Source organism: Vanessa tameamea, chromosome 4, assembly GCF_037043105.1.
Source record: "Vanessa tameamea isolate UH-Manoa-2023 chromosome 4, ilVanTame1 primary haplotype, whole genome shotgun sequence".
Taxonomy (NCBI): domain Eukaryota; kingdom Metazoa; phylum Arthropoda; class Insecta; order Lepidoptera; family Nymphalidae; genus Vanessa; species Vanessa tameamea.
Genome location: NC_087312.1, coordinates 2,163,769 through 2,182,929, shown reverse-complemented (window position 1 = coordinate 2,182,929; position 19,161 = coordinate 2,163,769). Strand labels below are relative to the sequence as shown.

General features: G+C 32.1%; 3 protein-coding genes across 11 annotated transcripts in view; 2 read left to right on the top strand and 1 right to left on the bottom strand.

Moving 5' to 3' along the window:
• Positions 1–454: 454 nt before the first annotated feature.
• LOC113395411 (la protein homolog) lies at positions 455–3,900 on the top strand. Its single transcript, XM_026633011.2, has 6 exons — positions 455–811; positions 1,112–1,278; positions 1,680–1,940; positions 2,514–2,657; positions 3,090–3,201; positions 3,340–3,900. Exons 1-6 carry the CDS (start codon positions 691–693, stop codon positions 3,669–3,671), a joined length of 1,137 nt encoding a protein of 378 aa, XP_026488796.2. The 5' UTR covers positions 455–690; the 3' UTR covers positions 3,672–3,900.
• Positions 3,901–5,393: 1,493 nt separating this feature from the next.
• Positions 5,394–6,817, top strand: LOC113395410 (uncharacterized). Its single transcript, XM_026633010.2, has one exon. The coding sequence runs from the start codon at positions 5,496–5,498 to the stop codon at positions 6,774–6,776; it is 1,281 nt and encodes a 426-aa protein (XP_026488795.2). The 5' UTR covers positions 5,394–5,495; the 3' UTR covers positions 6,777–6,817.
• Positions 6,818–8,489: 1,672 nt separating this feature from the next.
• The window catches only part of LOC113395406 (GTPase-activating protein skywalker), an 82,171-nt gene continuing 71,499 nt past the window's right edge, over positions 8,490–19,161 (bottom strand). For 2 of the 9 annotated variants that reach the window (XM_064220617.1, XM_064220618.1), the window contains exons 8-14: positions 18,989–19,154; positions 18,569–18,598; positions 17,835–17,921; positions 15,681–15,839; positions 15,346–15,449; positions 11,732–11,869; positions 8,490–11,440 (exon numbers count right to left, since the gene is read on the bottom strand). In XM_064220617.1, coding sequence (XP_064076687.1) covers positions 11,299–11,440; positions 11,732–11,869; positions 15,346–15,449; positions 15,681–15,839; positions 17,835–17,921; positions 18,569–18,598; positions 18,989–19,154 — 826 coding nt within the window. In that variant the 3' untranslated portion in view covers positions 8,490–11,298. Of the gene's footprint in view, positions 11,441–11,731; positions 11,870–11,909; positions 12,045–15,345; positions 15,450–15,680; positions 15,840–17,160; positions 17,254–17,834; positions 17,922–18,568; positions 18,599–18,988; positions 19,155–19,161 lie in introns of all 9 variants that reach the window. The other 7 variants (XM_026633007.2, XM_026633004.2, XM_026633003.2 and 4 more) reach the window with 7 other exon arrangements.

Sequence of the window (19,161 nt, the reverse complement as noted above, 5' to 3'; positions counted from 1 at the left end):
TTGATACAGCAATAAAGAGTTGCCTAGTTCACTCAGATATAATAGAACTCGAAACTACCTTTCGCATATTTTAATAAAATAGGAAGTAATTTAGTTTCACATCACAATGTGTATTCAATTTTAGTAAGTATATTCACAATAGTAAACATCAAATCAAATCAAAATTTGCCTATTTAATTAAACTAGACAAAAATAAATAAAATTCATAGCGAATAATAGCCAAATATGTATAAAACTACATTACGTACAAAAGTTCAGACCACTGAGAAATAATACACTTACGAATATGTATTTAACTTTTTCAATCTCGTAATAAATTTATAAAATGGTTTCATATTTTAATGAATACATAAACGTATTGTCGTAAAAAAAAAGTAAATTTTGCGTTACCAAATTATCGATTATGAAATTATGAACGCAGCCTTCTCTCTCTGTTCTGTCATCCTCATCCAACTTCAGTCATTAATCAACCACGCCGGTTTTTCGCTTGTCTGTATTCTGCATGTGGTTTTCAATTTTAGTAAAACACGTGTTTTCTATTCTATAATTATAATAATATTGTAGTTTCATTGAAGTTTGATAGGTAGCTTAGTGTTTATCTCGTGAAAAAAGCATAGTAACTAGCATATTGCGTCTAATTTGAACATAGCAAGCACGTAATACAGTGCATTATTTTGTAATTAATCCAATATGACTGATGAAAACGTGGTAACTGAAACCAATGGACAAGGATCGACCGATACGGAAAATAATGCAGAGGAAGAGACTGATTTGGAGAAAGCCATCATTAGGCAAATAGAATATTACTTTGGTAGGTTTTTACGATGCTTGCAAATCAATATTGATTGTTTGTTGTTGTTATATATAACTAAAACTTATTAAATTAGCATTAAACATAATTATAGTGATTTGTTTTTGTTGATATGTAATTAAAAAAATCATACGATAAATGTTAAAAATAAATTATTGTTTTTAGCTTTAAAAAAACATCAATAATACTAATAATTGTTTTTTTTTTTTTAATAATCATTAACCATACTATTTAAATTTATTATGGTTTTAAAGTAAGATTTGTAATGCCTTCAATATAAACTCATAATTTCCTTTATAGGTGATCTAAATCTTCCCAGGGATAAATTTTTAAAAGAGCAGGTAAAACTCGACGATGGCTGGATACCACTTGAAATCCTTGGAAGATTTAACCGTCTTGCCAAACTCTCTACTGATTCTGATGTTATTGCAAACGCAATGAACAAGTCAACTTCTGGATTAATTGAGGTATGTAATAATTTACTTATTAATTATTAATCAAAGAAGTGTCTTATATGCATTTGTTGAATTTTATGAGTTACTAAATATTTAGTAAATAGACTATCCAGGCTATAGCACTTGAATCTACATGTTACAAAATTTTGGACAATTTTGATGTTAGGCTAAATATTATAAATTTTCAGATTTACTTGGTTACTTGTTACTCTATTATGCTTAAGCAACAAGACAGATTTCAATTTAATTTGCATAAAATATCAATCACATCACATCAATATAAGACATTATCGTATTTACCATAACAGATTAAAAACTTTATTATAATTTTGTAATAAATCAAACAATTTTTTTATTTTATTTTTTTATTGCTTAATAAAACTGTTTGTATATTTCAAATTTGTCACTTTAAGGTATCCGAAGACAACAAGAAAATACGAAGAAATCCCGAGATGCCTATTCCGGAAATGAACGAGGAGAGACGTAAAGAACTCACCGGGAGAACAGTCTATGCAAAAGGATTCCCTTTAGAGGCTTCACTCGATGATGTATTAAAATACTTCAAACAGTTTGAGGAAGTAGAAAATATTATCATGAGGAGATATCAAGACCGACAAACAAAAAAACGTCTTTTCAAGGGATCAGTATTTGCTACATTTAAGACAAAGGAACAGGTATTAATATGACATTAGTATTTTATTGTTAACACAATAAAGATAAATTCAAGTGTCACAAATAATGTAATCTTTAAAGAATTATACAAAGAGGTTCTATTTTTCTTTTTTTTTAATATATGAAATATTAGTCTTATCGCAATAAAACTATTTCTATTAAACAACTGGACAGTGCATGAATACCACAATCGACAAAAGAGAAGACTGGTGGAATAATTATTTATAACATACATATCTCCATTAATATATTCAACATATGCACACATGTTTGATTGATTTGAGATTTTTTTTAAGTTTACCGACTTTACATATATGACAAACAATAAAAAAAAATTACATATATTATGTGTAGGTACTTAAATATACATGTAATCTTTATGCTTGTGCTAGGATAGGAACTACAATAGTCCAAGGAGTCATGATTTCACCTGAAGATTTTTACATTGCTAAGCAGCCCTTAAACTATTGCACTATTTACGCTCAAAAACTAATTTCTGAAATAAAATCAGTATATACTTAATTTACTTTATTACAAAAACTAATAATTTATAGTAAAATTATTCAAAATTCTAGGCTGAAAAATTTTTAGACACCAAGGGCTTAAAATACAATGAGACTGATCTTCTAATACTGTGGCAAGATAACTATTTGCAGCAAAAACATGAAGAATATGCCGCTAAGAAGGATAAGAAAGACAAAAAACATAAAGGAAAAGATGTAAGTAATTATACTTATAGATAGAAGATATTTAGCTTTGAAATCAGGATGAGATCAGACATGAAAGTTGATGTATAAAACTTTAAATATCTTTGTTGAAGAAATTTATGTATCCTGGGTTTCCTTGTCATGGAATATCCCAACTCTAGTCTAGACTGGAAGCCCATACAGTCATCTGCTCTGTGCCTGATCTCTGACCAACCATGCTGACCCATTATTTTTCATATATATATATATATATATATATAGTGATATACAGTGAATCTGTCTCTCTTAGAATTTTCACAGTGGCTGATGTAGGTTCAAAAACCAGACACTATGGCCTGGATGTATCGTATTAATGTAATTGTATTAAAATGTAAAATGCAACCAAAATAGGATATATTAACTCTTTCATTATATATTTATTAAATACATAATTTCAACATGTAGACAAAAGAAGAAAAGGAAGAATTCAAGTTACCCACAGGAACGGTGCTTCACTTCAGTCAGGGACATGATAAAATGACCAGAGAAGATATCAAAGAAGCTCTTACTCCTCTGGGTAATATATTTTAAATAATATTATAATAGTAATAGCAGTTGGTTAATTAACTAAATTCCTAAATTTCTAATAAGTGTGCGAGTGTTTTTGTTGTTGCTTGTTATATAAAATATTTACAAATATAAATCTTTATTTTAGGTCAGGAAATTGCATATGTAGACTTTAAAGTAGGCGATACTGAAGGATGGGTGCGTTTATCCAAAGAGAATAGTGCTAAGGAATTAGCAGAAAAAATAACGGATGGCAAAATCAAAATTGGCGATTCAGAAGTCGTATTCCGTGTTTTGGAAGATGAAGAAGAGAAAACATATTTAGATAAAACTGTTGAAGAAATGTCGAAACGTCGCAAGAATATGAAAAATTTCAAACAGAATAAAGGCAAAAACTTCAAGGGAAAGCAAGGGAGAAAGAGAAAGCCAGATCACAACAACGACGGGCCTCCAGCCAAGATAAAAGCTAATGTTAGTTAATAACCTTATAATAGTTTCAAAATTAAATTTAAATTTTCTCCGTAGCCTTTTGTATAAGCGTACAAATATAAAATGACTTCAAACACGTAACTTCCTAACTTGTTAGTAAATAAGTTAGGTGTAGTAATATTATATAGACATGTTTAAATCCGAATATGTGGAACTGTTTCACTTTTGTTTTATATTAACAATAATCACATGATTAAAAGTTATATTTTATGACAAAGAATTTTATTTAGACCTCAATGACTGACTAAATGACCTCAGACCAAATGAAAAAGGTAGACATTTAAAGTGAAGCATTATTTCCAAATTAAAATGCGCCATAAATATATATAAGTATTATAGGTGCAGTGTAGAGTAAAAAATGCATTTATCAAAAATCATTTACCCTGCTCTGTATTTAAGAGATAAGATATATAAATGAAACTTTTATCGATACAGCTCATTTGGTTGCTAAGTTGCTTTAAATAAAAACTATTAAGCTAAATGCCAAAATTTGACAACTTAAACAAAATGCCCAATTTTAGCTTATTAACCAAACTAAGGCCACTCAGGTAAAATAATCTTCGGGCCATTAATTACGTATTACGATTTAGGGGGAGTTGAGGGTCGACCATGTTTTTTTTTCTTACAAGGGGATGGAGTCTTGATAGTTCTTACGTAAGATCACAAATAAAAGCAAACAAGATTTGAAAAAGCGCGGGAAATCACACGAGTGCCGACTGCCGACAGAACTCCCCGCTTATGAACTAGATGTCATTTGTTTGAGTAAAAGTATTGCGTTGGTGATTTAATATTGCATTTAAGAATTATTAAAGTATGTGAACTTCTATTGATGTGTGTCAATTTTATTATATAAATTGACCTCCTCGTCGAACGCTCATTTATAAAACCAATTCAGCTTATATTTATTTTTACTTTTAGTTCTTACGTAATAAATATTAAACAGGGGGTCGGAATATTCTTATTTAGGGGAGAGAGGGTGTCAAAAAGTAGTAAAAATCATCTCACGTACTAAATGACCATTCATATATTACGTAAGACGAGACACTTAAATTATAAAACTTTTTGCCTAATAAGACATGTTCACGCTATACGTTTGAGCAAAGATGTCCTATCGGATGGGGTCGTTACTATTCTTTTTGGATGTCTCTAAAATATTTGACTGTAATAGAAAAAGACGCTATTTTTTGGGAGAATGCTTTCGTGGCCATACATTTAATATATTTACCTCATCTCATATTAGGAATTCGCCGTCTCGGGCAGAAATCTTTCTGTGAATGCTTAAGCGCACAAGCGCAAATGTTCGTCTCTTATTCCAAATTATAAATTAGTATTTAGTGCAGTTTAGTACTTTAAATGAAAGCTTAAACCTTAATCATAGTAATAGTGCAATATTTTCTTTATCTTGACCAGTGATGAATAAATGCAAATGTTTTTACAATTTTTCCAGACCATTACCCTAATTTAAAGCGGCCGTGATTTATATGGTTTATTTATTTATAATTTTCGAGCTTTGTAATATATTTTATTACCTTAGGCTTTAATGTCACTTATTTATATTTATACTGAACTGTAAATATTTAAAATAATTTTCTTATTATTCGTCGAAATATTGTCATCGATGAATCTTTTCCTGAAGTTGCATTTCAATTAAATTCGGTACATCACTAAAAATTTTGTAATGTCAGTTTCAAGTTTCAACTTTCAGTTATTGACTTTGACTGTTTTACTAATTCTAAAACAAAACATAAGGTTCAAATAAAATAATTCCGTTCTAGTACTTAAAAATATCAGTTTTATCATTCATGAAAAGCAAATATGAAACCAGATCAAGAAGTTAAAGATGAAAAAGAAGATGTGGTTACCGGAGACGTTATCGGCGATACTGCCTACAGCGAACGATTTGTATTGAAATTGTTATTAAAGTTTGCTAATTTAGACACCCTGAAAGATGAAATACAAGAAAATACATTCGAAGAAGATCTCTGTACTCTTTGGGACATGACAGCTGAAAGAGATGTAGTGCTATTCCTACAAAAACATGATGTATTGAGTTTGTTCAACTTCGCCTGGCCTTCGATTATCGAATCACCCCGAATTATTGAAATTCTAATAGGGATTATTGGTAACATGTGTTGTCAAAAAGAAGCAGCACAAGCCCTTCTTAAAATGGACGCCTTTCTCACATTGTTACTAGAATATACAAAATCAGAAGACAGTTTAATTATCATCCAATTACTACGCCTTGTGAACTCCAGCCTGTTTTTAGCGGACGATAGTCTTATAGCGATATGGATAGAAATATTTATTAAAATTGGATATTCAAGTGCCTTATATTTTATACTAAATAACTCTTCCAATAAGGATTTGATAATAACAGGCTTAGAAAACTTCAACACAATTTGCTCTTATTGCAATACCGGGCAGCTAAGAACCCGATTCTTTGGACATTTTGTGACATCTGAAGCAATTGAAGCATTAGCCACAGCATTCACAGAGATTGCTGTGAACCAAAAACATTCTTGTGGAAGGGATGAATTAGAAAGGGTATTTATAATCAGCTTACAAATAACCCTCAATTTAGTTGGTTTTGACAAATCCTATGAAGTGTTTAAAGATAATAAACTTGATGCACTAAAAATCATTTCAGTAGTTTTCACATATTATGAAAATAAATTTGTCAATCAAAAGGAAATAGATATGGATTTAGTAGATATTATAGATTCAACAATTACACTCGTTAAAGTTCTTGAAACAAGTAGTATTTGTGATCATGAACAGTATTTTGTACAGAGCTATAATATGTGGGTGACTTTAAGTTCAATAGACAAAACTGACAGCAATGGAGGATCCAGTTTTGAAATCGACGACAAAGAAGAATTGCAGGAGTTTTCAAAAAAAATGAAAGCCTCATTAAGTGGACTTATTTTTAATTATATAGAGAAATGTTCCAATGAGAATTTACTCAAAGCAATTGATAAGATTGGAAAGAATTACGATGATATATTTTCTCTAGTCGAAGATGAGTCCTTGTCAAAAGCTGTGTCTGATAGAGCAAGTAATTATAGGACTCGATTAAAAGAAACTGAAAACTGTTAATTTAATTTTTGTAATTAATATAATTTACTTATGAAATGCTTTTGCTTAAACTTTATTGAAATAAAATCTGTAACATGTTTTTTTAATTTGTCTATGAAATAATAATCATAAGTTTTTTTATTTGTCTTTGGTACTGTAACAGAAAATCAGACAATATATTTGGTTGTCTCTTTTATTTCTAAAGCTCATGATAAAGCATCAGAGAGTGCTCTACATATATGTAAATTTATTTACTATTTTTTTTTTGGGAATTTTATAATATAAAAATCTTGTTAGTGTACAGAATCAAGATAGTTTGCATACCATTGCAATTATAATTAAATGCAGATTCTGTACTTTTCAAAAAATTATTTAATGTGATGAAATGTGTAAAAACGTCAATTAAATGTGAAATCTAAAAAACCATATATATTTTTTTTATAATCAACAGTAATTCTACCCCTATTCCAAATGGCTATCTTACTCAGTGTCATTTATCATTATACTATAATTATTAAAAACAAAAACTTGATCAGTCTTAAACAATGATGTTAGAATTTAAATAAATGTATAACAAAATGAATATATGTTTCAATTAAAATTATATGCATAATAATTTTAGCCAAAAAGGAAGGTCTTTTTTATCTTATAATATTAAAACTCGATTTCTCTTGAGCAATAAATCTATGTTATTTTAAGTTTTTTTAAATACCTGTATTGAAATATATTTATATTTAAGATTTGTAATATAATGCATAATATATTACAAAACTAGTGTCTTTTTTTATTTATTATTAATATAAATTATAAAGATCATTGTGCACTCGTTGGTTTTAATTATTATTAATATAATAAATCCATCGAGATTTTTATCTATAATTAATTAAGACATTTTTGGTTTTCTTTTATTTTTATTGATTATATTGAATTAACATTATTATAGTCACTTGTTATATGCTTATGATGTTGGGCGAGCAGAGTAAAATGTCTCTTATGATTATATAAAATAATAATAACCCGACAAAGCCTACGTACCTTACACACACCTATGCCTGACAATTTTTTTTGCATAAATTGTGCCGAACATTTACGAAAAGTAAGGTTATCCAAAATGTCTAGGCATTGCCTTAGGTTATCCCTGTTAAAACTGTTATGCATAAGGACTTTTGAATCGATTCGATACCCAAACATTTCAGAGCTCGACACGGTAGTTTGAGGAGGCTTTATTTAAATCTGAATTTCGAACCTATTAAGAATCTTGTGACTTCACATTTAACTCTACTCAATAAAACTAAAAAAAACAATTATAAACCTCTTGTTATTCCACCGTTGGGATGAGAAATCCCCTACTTTTGACGTTTGGAGCTTTTACCACCACGCTTCGAGTGCGAGTTGGCGGATACATGTGGCTGATTTTCATCCGATACCTACAGGTTTCCTTACAATATTTTCCTTCATCACCAACAGAGATAATTTATATATAAACACAAATTAATAATATGAAAATTCAGATTTGCTAGCGTGGTTTTGAACTAGCCACTTTATTATGAAGGGTTATATTTTTATTACCATTTTTCAATGTGTGCGTGCGTAGGAACGTGGTTAAAGTTACATTCCATTGAATGTGACACACTTTATTAACTGAGAGTTCGAAACAAAAACAAATACCTACAATGGAAATAAAAAGCTTAAAAAAGGTGTTTTAATAATAAAAAAAAATAAAACAACAACATGTATATGGGATTATATATTTTTTTGTAGACATTATAAAGCAACATTTACATTACCATAAACGAGTTCAAACCGTCGCTCGGGCGGCGGCGAAAAACTATTCGAATGTAACAGTACATTAACAAAACAAAGCATCCGGCATCCACTCACGACCACACAAGCATGCGAGCCGTCACACTTGTCATATCGCATATGATCTTCATAAAAAAAAAACTTACACCACAAATACTGAAAGGAGAACAGAGATTAATAACTGTATATTCTTTACATTAAATGTACTTATACACTAACTAACCACGAGCCTACGAGCCCCGGGGGGCGAAATCGCACGTATTCAAATATCAATTCGTAAATATAGATATTATATCGATAAAGAATAAAAACAGAATAAAGACTAGACTTTACACTGATCAACGATAAATTGCTAACAGCAACAACGCCAGCGCGCCTCCTGCGGTCAGCGGGTACCGAGCTGGCAACACAGGCACCTTTGTGCGCAAGTATAATCTGTGCTTGTTCAAGTGGCGTGCAAGTTTGCGTTTTGAAAGATTTATGTGTTGCCAACTCTACTCAAATCACTGAGCGAACAAATAATATTATAGTTTCCCTAAAACTTAACATGTGACCATTTTGGACCACTGTCCACAGAGGCAAATCAATAATATACATTATAAACGTTATTCTTTTACCTAATTAATAAATTATATAAATAATCTGAATTTAAAACAAGTCTTAGGCTTCAGAAAACATGTCGTATCTAGTACCGTGGCAATTCCCGTTTCACTACGTTCGAACACGTCTCTACACATTTTATTTCTATATAATACACAAAAATAACATAAAAAAATAAACAAAATCTTACTTATATTAACGTTTCTATGTAAATAAGACTTAAGGAAAAAAACATAGACAACTTAAATGTGCAGAGACAATAAAATAAATATTTACACAGACGTAGCAAAACAGAGCGGCCCCGCACTGCGAGGGCGACTCCGCCGTGTATGAACTTTATCATGTATTTCACATTTAAACTCCATTCGACTTCATAAAAATAATCACGTAGATCTCGCCCTAAGCCATTCTTAATATACACTCATCAAAATATGAAATCTAACAACTACACATCAATTGTGTAAATACTCAATATCTCATACATATACTGAAGCGAACGTCCATAGACAATACCATTCCAGCCATATTTGATTCCAAATGGTCCATTTTTGGCACATTTCCTTCAAATTTCTTGTAAATAATACTATATTACGCATGGAGTGGCAGTGTCTACTGGTGTTGTTATGGGATCACCGCGTAAATTCATATATTTGGCAACCCACTATCCGACGCAATAGATTAAGCAATTATTTAACAGAGTATGATAAAGTTTAATTTCATTTCTATTATAAAACTTCATATTACTTTTTTATTATATAACTTCGACAAACATTTGTAGGCAAATGTTCGATACACCAAACGACATATGTGTATAAATTCTCTAAAATAACTGCACGCGGATATGGATCTAAATCCATAGTACAAGATCCCAAAATAGCTTACAGTTTGACACACCTATTATAAGACGATATGTATCACTGGTGCGATATGCTTCGACCAATCCAATCATTTTAATTTCAAATATCGGAATTTAATATTTACCAATAAAATACACGCATACCAACTGCCCGCAAAAATTATATACGTTAAGTGAAATAGATAATAAATAGAAACATAGACAATTTTGGTAGGCAGTACGTATCGTATCGTTCGGGAATCAAACATTTGTCTACAAAACAACTACGATAAACATCTTTGGTACATTTTGTGAGCAAAGACAAGTAATAACGGTTTGAGTACATTGAAAACAAGCCTAAAGCGATGATGTATTCCCCTATACGATACCGAATACTGTCGTTGCCAATCGATTACGAACCTTGCGTTCATTGCATTAAGATCCAGTTAATAATTATTTTCACGGCCGAGTTACCGAACCTTTAACGCTTCACTGGAATGTTCACCTCGACAGAAACAAACTCCACAATCCACGGCTATGCCCCACGAATATTGCTTTACGTAAGCGTATTTACCTAGTTACATACGACATTTCCATTTGTACTCGCACACATACAACTATATATCGATTAAATATATTCAATACGAAACAACCTAAATTCCCCGATTCGTTGTCTTGATGGGACAGCTGTGTTCACGTTAACTACGGGGTCACACGTAGAATTAATATAGGAATATAAATACAGTCCGTTGAGACGGCAAGGGGCTATCATCACAAATCGCACGTTTTCTCACAATGATAAGAAATTTTATCGAATACAACTCACGAATATCTAGCAGATATAAAATTATATCAAACTTCGTACCGATGTACGAGGATGGTTCAGATTTTTACGGATTTAATATTGCTATATTCGTGATGGACGATCTCAATCGGCAAGCTCATACACTAGCAACACTTCAGTCGAAACGGTGCGTGCGATTATATATTTTAATACGTAAGCGTAAAACTGAATTTCGCATGCACAATTCCGAAAGCGAAGGGAAGTTTCGCTAAGCGTATATACATTCAGTGAGTCTGCCCAACTGCCTAGTGCAGAATTTAATTTAATACTTTTTAATAATATAATCGTTGCAAACGATGACGGCGAATTTGTTCGATACGACTCGAGCGAATTCACTCGAACTGGGCGAGACATCGACATTCGGGAGCGATCATAAACACACATCGAGATTACACCACTCCGTATCGTCTGGCCGGCTGGCGGATGTATCGATGTCGGTATCGATATATCGACATCGAGGTCTAGGCTCCGGAGAAGCCGTACACCTCCAACACGCGTATCTCGAAGTCCCCGCTCGGGCAGAGGGGTGGGTTGTTGAAGGTGGAGCAGCGGTCCGTTTTACCGAACCGAATATTCTCGTCCATCCATATGGCTTGTCCTTCGCTGTAAATGTAAAAATTATACATTTTAAACCTCATCATTAAAATTAACAACGATTTCACTAAACACTCAAACATAGCATTTATTACTGTGTATATATTGTAGTTCGAACTATTCTTCTTTCCTTGCCAGTAATCACCGTGTCGATAGAGTTTTTGCTTGTCATTCGCTTCAAATGAACATGCAACCTACCACCTACCTTTTACAAATGTCAACTTTTCGAGTGTTCGAAATATTCCATATTAAGGCGTACGTGTGATCTTCAACCGTCGAACCTTTTATAGTCAAACCTACCCTCCTCCGATAGTGATCATCGTGTTATCGGCAGCCATGAAAAGCGAATTCGCATGCGCAGTCCTCGTGTCGCCCTCCTCCTTGGAGTCGTTCTTCGCGCAGCCTACCCAGGGGTACTTGGCTCTGGCGGGGTGGAGGCTGAAAGAGAGGGGCTTAGATAGCACATGTGGGGACTGACCCTCCTCCGATCGTGATCATCTTGGAGTCGGCGGCCATGAAGAGCTCGGAGGCGTGCGATACCCGCTCCTCGCCCTTGCCGTCGGCGCCGATGGAGCAGCCCACCCACGGGTACTTGGCGCGCTCCGGGTAAAGGCTGCAAGCGAACGCGCGACTTCTGACACGGTGTTCGAGATTGTGCTCGATTGTGTAAATACATACGTCATCACCATTTTAATCAAATTTGTACTCAATATAAGTAGGACCAAACTTCCTTTATCTAATTTTAAACATTTATATTCACTCGTCGAGTCTTTAAACATCGTACAAATTTAATTTAAATAGACCGCACATACAGTCCCGCTTCTCTCATATCTTCTAATCAATATGTTATATATGCTATTTCAATCTTTTGTCTCATTCATACGCTAGTTTATTGAGTTATATGTAACATAGTGCTATACTTGTATGTTAAACGTTATAATCAAGGTGGTGTTAAGATTAGTAATCCAAAGCAATTGACGTTTAATGTGTAAACAATTATAAAAGTCAGTTTAACTATTTGAAGTTAAATTTAAAGAATATTCTCTATAGTAAAGACATCGCCAATCAAGTATATACAAAAAAGTTATTGACAGTTATTTCTGAATTTATGAATTTAAATCCTTTATTTTTTTTTTCGATAATTTGATGATTATTCGATTTAATTTATGATCTTAGTCTAATAATTTAAATGGATGAATGTATTATTATTATAAATATTCAACGTTATTTAGATAATTTAAGTGTTAATGTTACATAATTTCGATTTGTTTAAATCTATATATTTGCTGTAATTTATTAATGTTTGATTATTATATAAAGGAGCACCAGAATGTATTATTATATATATTAATATAATTGTTACGAGCATGCCCTCTACACGTGCTTAGGAATGTAATCTAGATCGAAATTGTGTAAGTCCGTAATTTTAATGTATATTCTGATTGTTATATTTGTGTACCTATGAATAAATAGCCAGCGTTATAAAATGCGTTAAATACGATTCATAATACTTTTTTTTATACATTAACAGCCTGTAAATTTCCCATTGCTGGACTAAGGCCTCCTCTCCCTTCGAGGAGAAGGTTTGGAGCATATTCCACCACGCTGCTCCAATGCGGGTTGGTGGAATACACATGTGGCAGAATTTCGTTGAAATTAGAGACATGCCGGTTTCCTCACGATGTTTTCCTTCACCGCCGAGCACGAGATGAATTGTAAACATAATGCCACGATCTGTTGCAATACTATTGACTGTTTAATATTTTCGAATAAAAATCCGATACGACTGTAGTACGTTAAGATACTATGACAGAAAGCACAGCGTAAGTATCGATGACAACTGTGCAAAATTTCTATCTGATAAATAGTATAGAAACTATATTAATAACACGCTCGCATCGTTAGGCGTAACTAAAATTTTGATGCCCTTCTATCCGGGTATCAGAATAAAATGTCAAATTATATAAAAAAAATATCATTCGTGAAATAAATCTTCGAGGACTAAGAAATATTTATGAATGGTAAAACGAATGCGACGGTTCGAACAATGTTTTGTTATGTCAACAATTTAGACACAGCATAAAAAAATCGTTTGTTATTATAATTTTTTACATGTTATTCATAAACTAGTATAATGACGAGATACGTCATACGACGCTCGTAAGGGACTTTTTAAACCTTTAAAACCACACTGACTTCATTGTAGGTTCTTTAAGTATTTTTTCTGTAGTGCTGATATAAAGATAGATTAAAATTATTAAAACGCTTATCAAATTCAACTAAAGACCAAATGAAAACCGTAAAATTAAACTAAATCAGATAAAAGCTTATATTTTAATAATTGAATAATGACTACTCGAGCGTATGCTACTATTGGTGCTAAGTATCTATTTAATCTAGTTATTTTATCTACTAATATATAAATAATTAAAATATATAAATAAAGTATAAGATTATATATTGAAACAAAAAAAGATAAAATAAAAAGTGAAAAAAAAAAACCACAGAAATCAAAGGAGATCTTGTGTGTTTATTTTAATAATTGAATAGAATGAAATAAAAAAAAATGTTATAGTAACTGTTAGTAACTGTGATGAAAACGACTAAGATGTAAAGACAAATTATAGAATTAGTTTAATATTTGTTTGAGTATTACATTGCTCTATGTGTACTGTACTTTGAAAAGTGCGCTGAGGTCAGACAGCAATGTATGTATAAAAACGTATATCAACAAGAAAATATGTTAATAAGAAGTATTTGTTATGTGTTATCAAACAGGTCTTGTTGTGTTAACTGTGAGAGATTGTCAGTGAAGAAGAAAACGAAACGAAAGCCTTTACCCGAAGAACCCAAGAAGTAAAATAACCAATTGATATAAAAATATTAACAAATCCTTTAACAAAATCATTTAAAAAAAGGTTTAGAATCATTTATAGTTATATCAATTGATTTAAAAAAAAATAGATAATAGGAACTGAGATTTAAAATAATTAAGAATTAATTACATAACAAATATAAAAACAATACGATCTATAATATATAGAATACATATAAAAAGATAAATAAAAAAAATAATAATAATCTATGTACTAATAAAATCTACTAAGACTATTTAAGATGTGCAAAAAGTTCCTACATAGTTACAGTTAATATTAAATGAAAGCTTGATAAAATATATGAAGATAAAAATAATGTTGCCAAGTTATATCCATCACCGATGAAGTGCAATCGATTTAAAATATTAGAAGCAGTTTAATAACTTAATAATATAAGGGACGCAATAGATAACTTAAAAGTCATACACAGATACAATAGCCATCATTCATATGTCACTTAAGCAGGGGGTGACTGAGTATTTAATAATTGTCATATTGGATAAAAATCGTTTCATAAAAATAATAAATAATTGACAATCAGATTGAGTCATTTTACAGGATAGTCATAAATAAAATTAACAATGATTCTAAATTCAATCTGTACTAACCAAAAATTTATTTAGTAGTAACTCTTTTCCGAAAAAATAATTAAAAAACTTTTTATTATGTATGTAGACTAAAAAAAGAAGAATATTAACAATGCCCCACTATAAGGAATTACTAATATTCCGATATACCCCTCAAATGTAGCTTAAATAGCTTGTGTTAGGAGTGGGGACGACAACAGCCCAAGGGCTCAAGATCGATCCTGCGCCCCAGACAATTGCCCTAATGGAGCTTCAAAAAAAAAAAAACGCTTGAGACAGACATGCGATTTAAAATTTTGATTGGGAATATAAATAATATTTATCGATTGAAATAAAAATAACACTAACGATTTATATCACATGACAGTTGAATAAATCAGAAGAATAATTTCGTTGAAGGAGGACTAGACTTAAGGAATCGTCACCATTAAATATAACAAAAATACATTACCTAAAGAGGAATGTCTCTCCAGTACCGAAGTAGGCTTGTCTGTTACCGCGCTCGTCCTTCTGGTTGCGTTCGAACCATCTCGTCGAGCAGTACGCACCAAATACCTAGAAAGTAAATTAGTATTGCTATTAAATAATCGCAACGTCTAAAAAGGTTAATACGTCATGTCTATTAGTACGTTAGACAGAACATTTATTGAGAAAGGATCACGTTACGATATAAAATCACGTTGCGATCTAATGAAGCGGAGCTGTAACGTTTACCGTGGGCGGAGCAGCTTTAAATTACAGAAAAGCATATAAAACCAGCTACATATATAAAAGTAAGCTACTAACCTCATTGTTGCAAGTCTTTATCATGAGCAACGTCGGCTCGTGGTGTTCGACTCTTACGTAGAACGTCGTCAGCGAGCAACCGTGCTCCTCCGTCGTGTACAAGAGTACCGGCTGGTACATTGTGATGCGCACCGGCAACCACGACCAGAGAGTGAACAGCTGGAATATTTTGTGATGGTGTGAGTTACTTTTCATCTCGTTTCGTATCATTAATCATGTAATCTTCTAGTGATATTATGCTGAAACTTTCTAGTGTATGTTTCTACTATCAAATTATATTAATCAATCCAAACTTTATGGAACTTTGAACTAGTTTTATGTTAATCATAGCAATATAAATATGTTATTTGATTAATATTTAAAAAAACAATTAATTTACAGGATTAATGTATGACTGAAATCATTATTGTTGTGTTTTATGATCTCGTTTTGTACATTGTATGCGTGATGTAAAACCAAGCGACGATAAAGGATCTACTAACGTAATAGTTAAAAAATCTAAGTCTATATTGACGAGGTGATGATCTACTCAGACTATAAACTGATATTGTAAAAAATGCCAAACACTAAAACCAAGTATATGTATATAATTAATGTTTTCGTCACATTTCAATCACTGGGACTCAAGATTTGTTACACGTAATAAATCGCAATTAAATACACATTAGAATTAAAAAATTTACAACATACTGTCGATAACTATGACATACAATGTATTAACTAAATTACTTAAACCACATAAACATTAACGACACTAATTAGATCGTGTCATATTAGTGACGGCTACGAGTACCAAGTGCTCGAGAACATCTAAACATTTATACAACACGTAGACAATATCTAGTCAATTTTATATAACGACAGACAAACGACATGACATGCAATTTATATTAACAAATTATTATTAGACTAGAATCAAAATGGAGACATTTCGACCATTTTTTTTTTGTTTCTCTCAGCAGATCGAAATAAAAACAAGAAACGAAAAACCGAAACAGATGAAAAAATGGTGAAAACGACTCGGATTACAATGTAAAATATAATTACAGACAAAATTAATGAATATTTTATAAATCTACGATCTAAATGGAAGAAGCTAGCAATAGAATAAAAAAGAATAAACACAACATGATTATTAATATCGTGAACTGATTCGGTGATAGTGTGTCATTTAGTCCTCTTCCTTTTGCAACCAGAAATATGTGCGGTGACGTTAGAATTAGTGTGTTTATATCTCTCATTGAATCTTGGGATTGGATTAAGAAACAAATAATAAGACAAACATAGAACGAACTATTAACGACAATAGCGTGGGTTCACTGTTAATGTAGTTATCGTTTTAATTGATGTTATAATACAAAAAGAACATACTCTAAAGGTCTTTCTGAAAAGAGATATAAACAGATATTTCTCATAAATTTTACCAAGCCACCAAAATATTCCCAACAAGATAGTACTGATACATGAATCCCTAGCGAACCTTCTGACGGAGGTCTGATGAATGCTGTCGTTGGTCGCTGAACACCGCGTTAGGGAATGGGAACCACAGGGCCAGGTGAGAGGATCTTGGACTCTGTGAACACTCCTGGATGATGATGAACGTGATCCGAACGATGATCGTATATGCGAAACGTGTTCGTATTCACTTTTAGGTGTGACTATTATTTTTGACTTGGGTGCTTTTGATTCTGCGCTTGTGATAAAATGAATCAAGTCTTATTTTCTTGGCCTAATGTTACAACTCTAATTCTTTTTAGTTAGAGGAATGACGTCACTAGCATAACTGAACTGAGAAATCATGCAAAACTTTAGCCTTAGTTGATCAGATTTCATTTCAATTCGTTTAGATAAATTTACTAATATCTTGTATGAACGTAGTGAACTTAAGAACGCAATAAACAAAATCTGAATCAACCGCCGCGCACACTTACAACAACAAATGCAAAATAAAATTAATAAACAAAAAAAAAAAAAAAATCGAAGCGACCTTTTCTCGACGACTTTAGAAAGCGGAGTTTTGCTTCAATAATATAATAATAATAATAAATTAAACACCTAATAGAGGCAAGCGGTGCATCTAAACATCGATATTGGTCGCAAGCTCATAATGGGCGACACTTAGGTTTGTTTGGTGACAACACTACGTAATCTTACTTCGCTCTGGTCTAGAATCTGCGACTTGATCGCTTGGATTGGATAAACGCCCATCGATAGGGCGCGCGGGCCCGGCGAATGTGAGCCCTAACAGGAAAATCGACACAAAGTTAGCACTCACACAAAACAATCGTTTACATGCCGTCACAGCACCATTATCTATAACCTATTCACATGTGTTAATAATATCAAGCTGTTTTCATTTGCTCGTTCAAACATCTTGCATTTCGTCGGTATCACCGTCTCAGACCGTCTCACACGCATGCCATAATACTCAAGTAATCAAATCAAATAAATACGTAATCAACACAGTATGATTAAAACTTTGAATACTTAACATAAAACAACACATCGATACATTTACAAAAAGTAACGTAAATAGTAAAAAATCCATTCAAAGCCGGCGAAATGAACTTCGAACTGTTTGTCTGGGTGTAGTTTTTCTGTCTGATGAGAATCGTGTCGAGTCGAATGATAACATCGATACAACACAACATGATAAGTATTCACAAAATCTCTCGCTACACGGATCGAAACATAACAAAAACGTGGATTCGAAAAGAGGAAGGAAGACGAAGGATGTTTTTTTTACAAGAAATTAAGACTCATGAACTGTAACATCGAAATTGTATAGGAATCCGATGTAATTGAAGTTAGTTGTGTTAGAATTTCAACCGAATGATTGAATGAGAAACAAAAGCGAAAGCCACGCCTAATGTTGTCGTGTACGATACCATCTGTTTGCACGTTTCCTCAGACATTCTCTGCAAATCAAGTAAAATAATATCTAATACACAATATTATATTTATATAATTCAAATTATATATACACGTAGACTTCTTTTACTGCGTGGAAGTGCAACTGGTGTCGTTAGAACGTTCCCTTCATCAGTTAGATCAATAACCATAAATATTAACACAGACAACTTATTAAGCGTACCATTACCGATTAATTATGATTTGGCAATAAATTACTTAAATTGTTTACATTGGTAACATTATGACATTGTTGACGTCATCTATTTGATAATTTCATATTTGTTCTGCTGTCATTTCTTTATAAAACTCATTAATATATTTTTCTTCTGCACCTGCTAGGTCTAAATCTATATATTAATTATAAAAATTTATAATCACATCAGCATCAAACCTACCTCGCGTATTGTGAGGGTATGAGACATCATCTGAATGTTGACTTGAGACTGACTGGTGGGGAGGTTGTCAGACGACCGGGACCTCACGAGACGTGACCCTGTTATCACCTGTTTCGATTTGAGCGTCATTTCTGTCTTTATAAACACTCGGGATATGTACTGTGAGCTGCGAA